Here is a 13,528-nt window from a genome sequence, read left to right as displayed (position 1 = left end):
TGGAGTCTCTAGAGTTAGAGTCTAGAGTTAGACTCTAGCAGTCCAAACCCTCATGGCATGTAGCATGACGTGCAGACTCCCTCCACGGTCATCTTCCGTCGTTATCCGCGAGTCAATTCTTCAGCATTCCGCTAAGCACCGCAGCAACCGGCTCGGTTCGCGCGGATGGGTCGTCAGAAGCCATCGCCATTGGCTTCCGTCGACCTTCTCGAAGGCACCAATGCTACCGTCTCCGCTATCTACGCAAATCCTTCCTAATCAGCTATCCTTCAAGGCAGAGTTTTTCCAGATTGTGGGCACCATTCACGCGATAGTGGATCGGCGGCCCCCGATGCTCCCTCGATGATGCGCTGAAAAGCCCTCATCGCGAGCTATAAAGCTCCCCTCCCAGCTCTCTTTTACAAACCAGCAACGGTCACTTCAGACAACCGCACACCATGCAGCTCCTTCAATCTCTCTCCGCGGGCCTGGTGCTCGCCGGCAGCTGCCTGTCCCTGGCTGGCGCCCGTTCCATTCCCCAGGCCAAGGGTCTCGCCGTGAGACAGACTCCTCAGAAGATCGCTCCTAAGGTCTTCATCATGTCCATGGTGAGTTGTCTGTCGCAGCCTCATCAGAACCTACTGACCAGCCCAGTTTGAGCCTGAAGCTGCCATCTGGTGGGGTATCCCCGAGTTCGACCTGCTCGCCCACAACATCACCATCCCCGGTGCTTCCCCACTCTTCCCGGATGTCCACTGTACTGCCGACTACAGCATCTGCCAGCTCGTCACCGGCGAGTCCGAGATCAACGCCGCCGTTACTGTCTCCTCTATCATCTTCAACCCTCTGTTTGACCTGACCCACACCTACTTCTTCGTCGCCGGTATCGCCGGTGTCAACCCCGAGGAGACCACCATCTGCAGTGTGAACTTCGCCCGCTATGCCGTCCAGGTCGCCCTGCAGTACGAGATCGACATCCGCGAGATGCCCGCCAACTCGACCACCGGCTACTTCCCCCAGGGCTCCTACTACCCCTGGCAATACCCCGGTAACATCTACGGTACCGAGGTCTTCGAGGTCAACGACAACCTGCGCAAGCTGGCCGTTGCCTTTGCCAAAAACGCCACCCTGGCCGATAGCGACGACGCCAAGGCCTACCGTGCCAACTACGCCACTGCTGATGGTATCTACGCCGCTGGTGCGGCTGCCCCCGCCGTTGTCGAGTGTGATGTCGCCACCAGCGATGTCTACTACAGCGGTAACATCCTGGGCCAGACCTTCTCCAATTACACCTCCCTCCTGACCAACGGCACCGGCAACTACTGCGCCAGCGCCCAGGAAGACAACGCCTCCCTCGAGGCTCTCCTCCGTGCCGCCAAATTCAACATCACCGACTTCTCTCGCATCATCGTCATGCGCACCGCCTCCGACTTTGACCGTCCCTACCCCGGCGAGTCGGCCCGTGAGAACCTGCTGTACGCGACCACGGGAGCCTACGAGCCCTCTGTCAAGAACATCTACAACGCCGGTGTCAAGGTTGTCGAGGGTATCATCAACAACTGGAACAGCACCTTTGCTGCCGGTGTCAAGCCCAGCAACTACATCGGTGACATCTTCGGCACCTTGGGCGGTACTCCCGACTTTGGCCCGGGTCAGTACGAGTCCCTGGTTGATGCGGGTGTGCTGAAGAAGCGTGGTGTGTCGAAGCGCTCCATGCGGGGATTGTAATTTATGATGTCTAATATGTAGTACGAATGATGAGTGTCTGAATAGGATAGCTTAATACCATGTACCGAGTGCTTATACCAGAGTAGTATATTTCACACAAAGATATCTTACTCTAAGAGTAAACACCCCAGTGCCATCCATGTATTCATCCAACCCTTCCAACTACCTTTCTATTCAACATCAAGCTACGCTATATTCCCTACTAACTCCATCCAGCATTCACAATCCTTATCCTCCATTCCATCCACACCATATATAATTCACAACCATCAGCTTCAACATTCCTCACCAGCTTTCATACTTCACCCACCATAGTGATTAACCATCTTCCTTCTTCCTATAAATACCTACCCTACCCTACCCCCCTCTACCATCCTCCCACCCATCCATCAAACCCCACAATATGAAACCAGCCACTAAACCCATCCTTTATAATTATACTATCCTATCCTATCCTATCCTGTACCATCACTCAACACCAAGAATTGAAGTCAATCCCTCGCAATACCAATCCTCTACAACAAGCATAACGCATAATACATCGGACCTGGATGTCAAAAACCAGGGACGTGTCAATACAAAGAACCAAAGTCAACCTCCCGAACAGACGAGAGACAATCAAATTCCTCGAAATGAGGGTTTTGTATCACGAACACGATGCTTCAGAACTCGATGTAGGCGACTGAGGTCTGTCAGGCTTCATTGACATGGCCTGGCATCTTATTGCCAATGAGTTTCAAGAGTTTCGAAACTTTCTGGAGAGCATAGGGAATGATGATGTGGGGGAATTCAGAATGGATTTGAGAATGGGGGTTTGAGGATAAACTCAACTCAAGTCACCTCGTCTTGGGGATATTCGACGTTGGATGGTTAGGAGAGTTAGAGAGCTACCACCACCACCAATAGGTACAAGGCCCTGGTGGATGGAGCATTGGGTGTGAAAGATCATCACAATTGAGTGAGGACTGGCGATTGTCGAGGTCAAGAACTCTGTGCAGAATTGAGATTCATTTCATATTTTGGTATTATAGACCGGTAATACCTTGGATTGTTGCGCAATGGGGAATTTACCATGGGGATCTTATGTATGGGTAGAAGGGGGCAAGGACTGGATATGAGACAATTCTCGGAGATGGATGATCATGGCTTATGCCTTGTGGGTGGGTGGGCGAGGAACTGAAGAGAAGATGAGTAGTATTTTTCACCTAAGAATAATATAGGAGTTGGAAGTCTAATCATAACTGACAAATTAATATTAATGAATCAATTCCATCAGTCCCCGTCTTGCAAGTCTCCATCCCTATATAACCCCAACCTAACAATTACACTTCACATACCTCCCATAATACGAATACGTAGTTCTCTCCACACAAGCATGTAATTTCATCGGCGCGACTATAACCGTCCTCGAATTTCCCTGCGAACACTTATGATGAGGCCAAATGCGCAAATGCAGGTACTCCGAGCCGGAGGGATTCTCAAACTGCACGCTTTTATACGCAGACCACCAATTATGGCAGTCGTTGGTGTATGATACATGGAAATCCTCACTTGTGCATTCCGAGTAGTCGGAGAGGTAGCTCCAGTAGTGGAGTAGTGAGCGTTTGTGTGTTGCCATGGGTATGGATGGTTTGCTGCCGATTGGGTGCAGGCCTTGGGCTGAGTGTTTGAGGAGCCAGGCGTAGGTTGCCTCTGTGGCGGGGATGCTAATTGCGTGGTTTTCGTTGGAGTAGGTTGTGTCTTCGGCGGCGAGGTTCATGGTGTTGGAGGCTGACATCATGCAATCGAGAAGGGGGGCGTCGGTGCCGGTGGTGTCGATTGTGCGGTTGGTGAGGGGCAGGATGGTGGTGGTGCCTGCGTCGACGTAGAGGCGGTAGGGGATGTTGATTGCGTTGAGGCAGATAAGGAAGGTCTCTGCAATGGATTGGTGGAGGTCGTCGGGTCCGAGGATTGTGATGTTGGATGCGAGACTGGTGGATGAGGCGAGATGAGCTCCTGCGGTTAGGAGAAGGATTGAGAGTGGTTGGAAGAGCATGATGGGGTGTTGATTTGCAATGGCTCGTGGGACTAGGAAGAGGATCAGAGAGATATGAAGTAGGACTGTACTAGGATGATATACGTACGGGAAACTGGAGTTACTGCGAAGTGGTAGTCTACGGTGGAGAGGGACGAGTTAGGTCTTTATATGTCTAATTCTGTCTGCAGTACTCTCTTGTCCTTGTCACTCCTTTCTCCTCGATGGTATGCGTATCAGGCAACTCGAAATCTAGTCAGCTGGCCCCATCCATCATGAGGGATATCGGCAGTCATACAGATACCTGAAGCTCAGCCTCGTCGTGTCCATACTAACCGTATCGAAGGATTATGAACCTGAGCCACCAGCAAGGTGCCGGAAATTTGATTCATCAGTAGAGAGGCATCGAAGGAACTAGGTCGTCCGCAGGCCACGCATTCCCTTTGGCGCTGAGAAGGGATATGAGGTTCATGGTGTTTCTGACTAGTTCGCAACTGACGCTAAGTAAGCTTTGTGGGGACTGGGCTGTCGACGGGTGATGCTACTATGTAGGGCTTGCTTCCGGGTATCCACATGGCAGCCTTGGGACTATGGTGACGCGTCATCCACCTCTACAAGTGTTTGGCCACGACAAGGCGGCTCAATTTCTGGCTATACTAGCATAGCCCCAAGATCAATAGTAGGTGATCAGGATTCTTAGTGTCGTATTTTGGTCCGCACGTGGACGTAGTCATAGCTGTGGCTTGGTGCAGAGCATATCGGGACCATCTCGGTCTCCGGAGTCAATCTGGCGAGATAAGGTGTTGTACCAGCATCTGACAAGACTCCTGACTGTGGAAGGACCCGGAGTCGGAGGTCAATACCGACGTGCTGTAATCATTCATAGCGATATGTCCAATGCCCTCTCACACTCTTGATCTGATTATGATTTTATAACAATCTGACAAGGCTATTACTCGTAGCAGATATTCTATCTTCGATGGTGGCAGCACAAGGCTTGAGTCGTCATGCCACATAGTGAGCTGAGCTCTTTGATAACCCTGGGCCCACTACCGTGGAGGTGGCATTAGTTCAGGCCTCAGGGGTATTGGCTAATCTTTGGACCAAGGCTTGGCCTTTCTAAGATGGAATCTCTCAGCAGGGCTTTTCCGACCTTATCGATTTCAGTTATGGCCGGATCTTAGGGCTCGGCGAAACTGGAGCGTGTATGTGGGAGATACTATGACCATCAAGGCATGCCACGGGCTCAGATTTGATCTTTACATCAATCATATCCTATCGCATGAGGAGTTAGAATAACAGTCAAGGCTGTAGGTAAAGGTTCAGAGATGCTCCTTCGCCATGTCCAGAGATATTCTTCTCACCTTGTCGACGTCAAGATGAAGAATCGCCACCAAAGTAGGGCTTGGCAGTGATTCCTTCCAATTAATCTTCGACTAGTAGTCCTGCTGAATAATTCTCTTGAGAGCCCTCGAGGACTCCTGGCAAGGACCTCCCACCATAAATAAGCCCGAATATCCATCAAGATGACCTCTATCCTCCTCATCCCTTGAGAATCAAACTTCATATTCCTTCAGAATGGTCAAACTCCAAATACTGTTGAATGCGCTCCTATGCGCCATCGCCAACGCCTTAGCCACCAACATCACCTTTGCAAAGAACTTTGCCACCGAGCAATTGAATCTCGAATCCCCATACTTCGATCTCTCCCACTTTGGATACTACGGGGGCCAACTCCCCAAAGTCTATGGACTGAACCAATCCAGCCAAGGCGTGGAGTACCTCGCCGAAGAAAGCTACACCGAATTTCAAAAGATCATGTCTGGCACGAACAACGCCAGTGCCGAGTTCCTCGCTCAGCAGGAAAGCCTTTGGTCCAGCATGAAGCGATCCACTACCAACTCCATCAGCATGTTGTTGCGAAATGCCGCCGGTGAAGGCAATGCGTACGCTATCACGGCGGATCACACAGTCTGTCATACAGGAAGTGAAGCTCCCTGGCATTATGTGACGGTCTATTGGGTCAAAGAGGCGTATATTACCTTTTGGAAGAGCACCAAATGTAATGGTCACAAGGGCAGTTTTAACCCTGTGTGTGATTACTATGATGATCCCTCAGAGGTCTGTGTGTTTAACTTTAAGCCGCAATCGTTCCGCGTGTACTCGGGTTGTCATCATTCGTATGGGTGGGGGAAGGGCTGTTCTGATCATACTTTGTGAGGGATTGCTGGGTGGTTAGGGTCTGAGTTGGATGTGAGGTGGTGGTGAGGTGTGATTCTGTCAGGGTAAGGACCTGGTTGAGGAATCCAGGTCGTTTTTCGAGGCTTCCACTGCTTCACTGGCATACAGAGATATGCTTCCTTTGCTTTTCTTTCTGTATTATAGCTTCTTCATCTTCGTTTCTGTACTTGTATTTCAGATCATATTAACGTTTGAATATCATCGCTTTGTCTGTTTCTCATGACCCAGGAAGCGCTAGAGAGGATGTAGCAAAGAGACACAAGTTCGGTCCATTTCGTAGCGAGCCACGTATCTATATGATGTCAGAAGTGATCATTCAAGTAATCTGAATTGAGGAAGGTGATGATCGAAGCTTTTCGAAAGGACTCACTGATCGTGAAGCCAACGATGCGGCCGTCACGTCTCAATCAAAGAGAGCAAAGTAGTTGTTGAGTGACCATAGTGAGATCCAATGCAACTGACCAATTGTATCCTCGTATCTACGAAAGCATAAAACCCTGAAAGTTGCACCTGCACCTGCATCTGCCGATCTTCCAAAGCTCCCTCTCGTGGCAGCTCCTCAAAAACCTTAAAGAGCGCAGATAAGCCTCGGTGGGGCGGTCGGCCCGAGACTCAATCGGAGCAAGCAAAGCCGAGTGGACGCGCGTCCAACAGTCCGACCTCTTCATTCGCGTGTTCTATTATATGAGGGGCAACGCAGCACCTATCTCGGTGAACACTCACTCCAGCTAATACCGTTGAGATGCTTCTTCAATTCCCAAATGAATTGCTGCAGTGCATTGCAGAGAAGCTCGAGCTAGAAGATGTTAATTATCTGGCACAGACAAACACTCATCTCTACAATCTGCTCAACCCCTATCTTTATCGCTATGACGTACAACATCGTGAAAGCGCGGCATTATTGTGGGCCGCAGAATGGGGAATCGAGAAAACCGCTCGGAAATCTTTAGAAGCAGGAGCTCACGGTCAATCACAGTCTGGCCCGATCCGGAAAGCGTTATTTGAGGCGGTGACACACGGACATGAAGCCGTATTGAAACTGCTGCTCGCTACAGGCAAGGCCAATCCTGATTCGAAGCACTCCGATGGAAGTACCCCCTTGTTGAAGGCTGCCAAGAATGGACGCGAGGCCTGTTTCAAGCTGCTACTTGCTACAGAGGGCGTCAATCCTGATTCTCAGAATCATAGAGGAGACACACCACTTTGGTGGGCAGCGTGGATGGGGAATGAAACTATGGTAAAGTTGCTTCTTGCGACAAACAGTGTCAATCCTGATCAGAGAAATTCCAGGGGAGAGACACCGCTCCGGTGGGCAGCATGTAATGGACATGAGGAAGTGGTCAAGTTGCTGCTTGATACTAAGCTTGTTGACCCTAATTCCCAGGATCAACACGGAGAGACTCCACTGTTGAAAGCAGCACAAAATGGACATGAGCCGGTAGTCAAGTTGCTACTTGCTACCAAGGGTGTTGATCCTGCGTCACGGGATTTCAATGGCCGGACACCCCTATCGTGGGAGGCAAGACATGGCCATGAAGAGGTAGTCAGATCTCTTCTTGCCAGAGAGCAAGTCAATCCTGATTCTCGAGATAATTGGGGAAGGACTCCCTTGTTAGAGGCAGCACATTTCGGACGTGAGGCCGTAGTCAATCTGCTCCTTCGCACCGGAAAGGTCGACCATAACGCTGCTTCCGACGGGCAAACACCCATATGGTATGCGGCATTGGCAGGACACGAGGCAGTTGTGAAGATACTGCTCGATACGCCGGGTGTCGATCCTGACCGTGGGAATCTGGACGGAGTGACTCCCCTCTCGGTGGCGGCATCAGATGGATACGTGACAGTCGTTGAACTATTGCTTGCTGCAGGCGCCAGTCCTAATAGGAAGGATTATCTCGGAGAGACACCATTGTCGAAAGCAGCTCAAGAAGGTAATGAGGAAATCGTTGAACTATTACTTAGGGTGAAGGGTATCAACCCAGATTCCCAAGATCATGACGGGCGTACGCCCCTGTCAAGAGCAGCTGAAAATGGGCATGAGACAATAGTCAAGATGCTACTTGATACAGAGGCTGTTGATCCAAGCGCCAAGGATCTCGAAGGACAAACACCTTTGTCATGGGCAGAGGATTACGGAAATGAGACCGTGGCTGACTTGATCCGAGATGCTGTCGTCCTAGCCTCTATCTCACGGAATGACGAGTAAGCGATGCAGATATATCTTCATGTGAATCAAAGATCTCTAGTGATGCTGGCGTATGTTTTTGTTTTCCGTGCTTTTTTCCTGTTAGCATGCGAACAAATCATTTTGCAGTTCGTTTCTAGATACTCGTCTTTATGAATATCCGTTTGCTATGGTATACCAATCGCAGGTGTCCAATTCTGGACATATTCATATGAGGACATGGAAGTAGGTGATTGAAATGGGCTACCATGGTTTATAGGGGAGTACCAGAGAAGTAATGAGTTTCAATAATCATGATGACTCAATATCTATAATTGACACCCTTATATGACTGGAAGTAGTAATAGAGAAAATGTCTTCAGCCAAAAAAAGAAAAGGGGGGGGGCGGGGGAAGGAAAGAAAAGAAAGAGCATAAATTGCAATCAGGCTAAACAAACAACGCGAGGTCATTCACTTGCATCCCGTGAGCTACTGCAACTATTGGATAACTCATCTTGAGTAACACAGGAGATTCCAGGTCCCCACCATTCTTATTTTACCATGGTCCCACACCCGAGTTAATCAAAATAAACCTAAAATGCGCATGCCCAGACAAACCGGTGAGCCGTTTGGAATGAACCCTAGTGGGTGGGGCCCGATGTTGGTGATCATCCTTCAGCCACCCTCACCAGGGAAAATGCCGCATGATTAACCTCAACCTAATGTCGTCCCTGGCATGACATGGGCCAAGAAACCTTCTAGATTGCTGAAGAAACCTTAAAAGCCACAAGTCCTCTGTCGACCGGAAATGCACTCCGCGCCACCTCACCATCGCAATGGCTCTCAACCTCTCCTCCACCGGCCTGCAGGCCAACTACTCGCAGATCCCTTCTGCCTTTGAGTTCTATGACAGTCGATTCTTGAACATTACTGGCGCAGCACCCAAGCTGGAGGTTCTACTTGAGAACAATGACTTTCCGTTCGCGCACGAAGCCAGCGTCTTCATCCCGTCTACGGATGAACTCTTCATGACGAGCAACGCCTTCACCGACCCTGTTACGAACCAGACCACGATCAAAATCTCCAAGGTCTCTCTCAGCGCTAACTCTATTACTTCGGAGGTGATCAACAGTACCATTCCCCTACCCAACGGGGGCGTCAACAACGGCAATGGCATTCTCTTCTGTGCCCAGGGTACTCTCAATACCTCTGGCGGTCTCTTCCAAATGTCCATCGAGTCTCCCTACGAATCCAAGCAGTTGGTCAGCGGATTCTACGGTCGGGAATTTAATTCCCTGAATGACGTGGTTGTCCACAGCGATGGCTCCATGTGGTTCACTGATCCGATCTACGGCTCTAGGCAGGGCATTCGTCCTTCGCCGCAACTGCCCAACCAGGTCTACCGCTATGATCCTGCTACGGGCAACGTGCGTGTCGTTGCAGATGGATTTGGTCGTCCGAATGGAATCAGCTTCTCTCCGGATGAGAAGACCTTGTATATCACGGATACAGCGTATACGGTTGGCGATGGGACGACGGATCCTACGAAGCCTTCAACTATGTATGGCCTTCCTACATCATATTTCTTCCAGCATATAACAGAATTTGGCTAACCAACGCAGCTATGCATTCGACCTCACTACCTCCAACGGCGAGACCTTCCTAACCAACCGCCGCGTCTTCGCCATGACTGATACTGGAATCCCCGATGGAATCAAAACCGATATGAATGGCAACGTGTACGCCGGTTGTGGAGATGGAATCAACATCTGGTCGCCTGGTGGTGTCTTGCTCGGCAAGATTCTCATCAAGAATGGCGTCGCTAACTTTTCCTTTGGTCGTAATGGGCAGATGTTCATTATGAATGAGAATAAGTTGTGGTCTGCGCAGCTGAACTCTTTGGTTAAGGGGGCTCTTTTGAAAATTTGAGGATTACCTAATGCTGTTTTTATGCCCTTTGAAAGGATTTGGTCATTGAAGCCCCATGATGATGTATCTCAACGAGTCTTCATATTATGTTAATTAATATAGTTCATAGTATGATAAAACAAACTTAATAGGTCCTTTCACCTGCATGTTTGATACTCCCACTGTGTGAAATGATCGTCCATTGCATTAGTCCCGCCCCACTGTCAATCTAACTCTTGCATCAATTGAAACCATAAATAGACCCCTCATCTCATTCTGTCATTGTCGACAAGAAAACAATATCTATTTGATATACACCATCCTCCTTCCATACCATAGGTTTTCGAATAACACCAATTATATCGCTGATATATCTGCCTGGCTGAAATACCATAATCCTTTGGCACTATACCCCAGATAGTCGAGGGTCATTACCCACTTTAGATCCATAACCATCTCTATCTCCAAGTAGATTAGATTATCCATCTGTTACCGCAGTATACTTCCGGTTATAGTGTGTGTGCACTGCATACAAATGTAGGATACTTGTCGACTTCAAAATCAGCTCAAAAGGACATCCTGGTTGGATTCAAGATATATCCGATTGCGGAATCTTTAAGCATATCGATTGCAAGAGTGTCATTGCAGCGAAGTTTATAATTTTCTCCATTGCCTTGTTCAGGTTTCGTGTGATTCCGATGGTGTGGGATGACATACATACCCTCTATTAGCGATAGTTATTGTTCTGGTGGGTAGTAAAAAAGATCAGGCCCAATCAATAACCCTGTTATTTAGAGATCTTAGGGAAGCGCGTGATGCGAAATATTGTATATCTCTCTGGATAATTCGCGTTCCATTGATGAATTCATGACGCATATGCATTGCGACACGAACCTTATCGTAGATCTTCGTGATAGAGAGACATACGGAGTATAACCCCATATTAGAGTATTTGACTGCACCATTCGCACATCTCTGTCCTGTTGCGAGATATCTAATCCCATCCACAGCACATATCTCTATTATAATGTATACTAAACGACAAGAGCCAACCCAAGTAAGAAACGGATCCTTAAAGGTGTTTCCCACCGACACACATTGTGCGTCCCTTGGGAATTCGAATATTCTTGCCCCGTGGGAAACTTTTGTTTATTTTAGGATTGTCGATGTGTCCGTGTCCATTGATGGACGGTTTTCTTATCAGACTGGGTGGGATGTATTCCAACGGAATTTAGGAGATCGATTTGGGTATGTAAGTTAGGAATGCTTTTCGTGTGCTTTGGATCTTGGTTTGAGGGTGGGTAGTGGGGGTTTTGGTTGTGATAGGGTTATTTTCTTGCTTGTTCGTTTTTGTATTCTTTGTTCTTCTTAGTTGTCGTTTGTGTTGAGAGGAAGAAGGGTGGATAGGAAGGGGAGGTTGTGTGTTGGATTAGGTATGGATAGTAGGTAGGGCTGGGTATGAGGGTCTGGGTGTATGTATGATAGTGATGATGTATATTGCTCGGGGATCAGGGAGTGGATGTTAATGAAGAGGAGGAGGAATTTGGCTTGGTTCTTGGATGATACATAAGATTAGGTAGATTGAGAAGATGGAGAAAAGAAGGGATAGGAGGCCCTTATATAGGGAGGAAAGCTGTACGATGATGAATGGGTATTCTACGGTAGTGATCAAAGTCTCCTTGTGGTGGGAATGGTATACTTACTACATTGAATCTAAGTAGAAAAGGAATGGAAAAGATCAAGAAGGATATGGTGTTTGTGAATTATACTCAATTAGAGGGAAGAATTTAATATACCCGGTAAAGGACGAGCTAGGTTGTGTGAAGACAACGACTCGTGACATCTTTCAGGGATACAATCCCGGGGTTACCGCTTCCTTTTCTTTCCCTTCTTCGTCTCCGTCGCAGTGCAAAGATCCTCATCAAAGTTAGGAGCGTTCACACCATCTCCAAGGTTCTCAGAGCCATCTGTAACTGGCATCTCCCTCGGCTCGACTCCAATCGGAGTTCCTAAGAACCATCGATAAAACAGCTCAAACGGCGCCACCTCGGTATTCTTGAAGCTGTATAGTTTGCTGCAAGCTATCACCAATCTGGTGCCCCCGTGTACATGGGCCTGAAGAATGCGGCCGTGACGCGGGACCATGAATGAAACCATCAAGACCTTTAGAGTGACAAAGTTAGTAGTCCCATAGATGAAATGGTCATAGACATACTGGCTGGGGCTGCTTTCTATCAAACAGACCCTCCGCGAGGCGAAACTCCATGGCCTTGAGGATGTATACCAATTCAGACAGCTGTAAACTCCCTTCCGGACATACCTCTGGACATTCATACTGGGTGATCATTGTTAAGTGAGGGTAGCGGTTATCCTTTACATAGTTGATTGTGTCGACCGCATGGCGCCTATCATCGAATCCAAACCTATCAACTGTGTACGCTTCAGCAACTGGATCTTCCGGGCTGATCAATATTCCATCATATATCAGTATACTAGACATGAGTGTAAGTTCAAGCGACATTAAAACCTACTTGGTAGCCCGAGCCCAGCTAGTTAGATCCGAGAGAAAGATCCCTTGTCCCTTGGGGATGTTCTTTCGCACAACCGTTTCCATATGACGATATAGCACTTGTGGAAGCGCCCACAGGAGGTGGTCTGGATCTTTTTTACCCTTCTCGATCATGACATCATAGTCCCCTATGTCGAGAGATCCGGGGTTGCGCTTTTCGAGACTCGCCAGATATTCCCCGTCAACCGGATATTTCGCTAGGAAGCTCTCAGACAGTGGAGCAAAATAAAGGGGGATATTGTCCTTAGCATTCTCTAGGTCTAGAGGAAATATTGGGATGTTGTTCTTTTGGCAGTCGGACGCACTGACAAACTGGCCCTTGTATGTAGCGAGCCATTTGAGCTTTGCGGCGACGGTCCTTTCGGAGCGGGTTTTCTGAGTTGTGGACATGTTGAAGATCTGCTCAAATGATTACTTATGGGCGTCTGTCTAAGGTATGTCCAACGACTTTAAGGAGCCTGGCTGAGACGAAAGCGTTTGTAGGTGCCAGATGGAGGGATATGGTAATACCCATGTCATTTCTCTTGAGTCACGTGATCTTCTCCGCGCTGCGTCTTGAGAAAGGACAAGAGAAGTCTGCAGTGGAAAGACAATAAGAAGACGTCTGATTAGTCTAGAAGATTCCCAATTAAAGCTCTTTATTTATTTCTCCTTTTACTTGTAATATGACTTACGACTTCTTGCCGGTCAGGACCTGGTAAATTACACCTGAATGAACCGTGCAGCTGCAGTGCACTTACAGTACACTTAGCTCGGAATATACCGAGTCATAGCGGAGGTATAGACGTAATCATGGAAGTATGACTGAATAGACTCCTTCCCTCATTTTCAGATATTCGATCGTATTACTTTGTGATGAAGAGCAGCCGGTGAAAGTTTGAAATAACGGAAAGAAAGCATTAGCCTGAGCGGGTGGTCTGTTGTG

General features: G+C 48.4%; 5 protein-coding genes across 5 annotated transcripts; 3 read left to right on the top strand and 2 right to left on the bottom strand.

Annotated features, from left to right (window-relative positions):
* Positions 1 to 127: 127 nt before the first annotated feature.
* On the top strand, positions 128 to 1,790 carry BO94DRAFT_387357 (purine-nucleoside phosphorylase). The gene is made up of 2 exons (XM_025607300.1): positions 128 to 587; positions 634 to 1,790. Exons 1-2 carry the CDS (start codon positions 438 to 440, stop codon positions 1,705 to 1,707), a joined length of 1,224 nt encoding a protein of 407 aa, XP_025469025.1. The 5' UTR covers positions 128 to 437; the 3' UTR covers positions 1,708 to 1,790.
* Positions 1,791 to 3,022: 1,232 nt separating this feature from the next.
* Positions 3,023 to 3,751, bottom strand: BO94DRAFT_617809 (uncharacterized protein; the record flags this gene model as incomplete). The annotated part of the gene is made up of 1 exon (XM_025616840.1): positions 3,023 to 3,751. Exon 1 carries the CDS (start codon positions 3,740 to 3,742, stop codon positions 3,023 to 3,025), a length of 720 nt encoding a protein of 239 aa, XP_025469024.1. The 5' UTR covers positions 3,743 to 3,751.
* Positions 3,752 to 5,283: 1,532 nt separating this feature from the next.
* BO94DRAFT_573758 (uncharacterized protein) lies at positions 5,284 to 5,941 on the top strand (the record flags this gene model as incomplete). Its single annotated transcript, XM_025614982.1, has 1 exon — positions 5,284 to 5,941. Exon 1 carries the CDS (start codon positions 5,300 to 5,302, stop codon positions 5,939 to 5,941), a length of 642 nt encoding a protein of 213 aa, XP_025469023.1. The 5' UTR covers positions 5,284 to 5,299.
* A 3,004-nt stretch (positions 5,942 to 8,945) lies between these two features.
* Positions 8,946 to 10,190, top strand: BO94DRAFT_573756 (SMP-30/gluconolactonase/LRE family protein). Its single transcript, XM_025614981.1, has 2 exons — positions 8,946 to 9,687; positions 9,749 to 10,190. Exons 1-2 carry the CDS (start codon positions 8,963 to 8,965, stop codon positions 10,053 to 10,055), a joined length of 1,032 nt encoding a protein of 343 aa, XP_025469022.1. The 5' UTR covers positions 8,946 to 8,962; the 3' UTR covers positions 10,056 to 10,190.
* A 1,710-nt stretch (positions 10,191 to 11,900) lies between these two features.
* On the bottom strand, positions 11,901 to 12,993 carry BO94DRAFT_583914 (uncharacterized protein; the record flags this gene model as incomplete). The annotated part of the gene is made up of 3 exons (XM_025615592.1): positions 11,901 to 12,197; positions 12,250 to 12,496; positions 12,566 to 12,993. 3 exons carry the CDS (start codon positions 12,991 to 12,993, stop codon positions 11,901 to 11,903), a joined length of 972 nt encoding a protein of 323 aa, XP_025469021.1.
* Positions 12,994 to 13,528: the final 535 nt, after the last annotated feature.

Source organism: Aspergillus sclerotioniger, assembly GCF_003184525.1.
Source record: "Aspergillus sclerotioniger CBS 115572 chromosome Unknown BO94scaffold_9, whole genome shotgun sequence".
NCBI classification, from domain to species: domain Eukaryota; kingdom Fungi; phylum Ascomycota; class Eurotiomycetes; order Eurotiales; family Aspergillaceae; genus Aspergillus; species Aspergillus sclerotioniger.
Note: the sequence above shows the minus strand (reverse complement) of the source record. Positions and strands in the feature narration are given on the sequence as shown.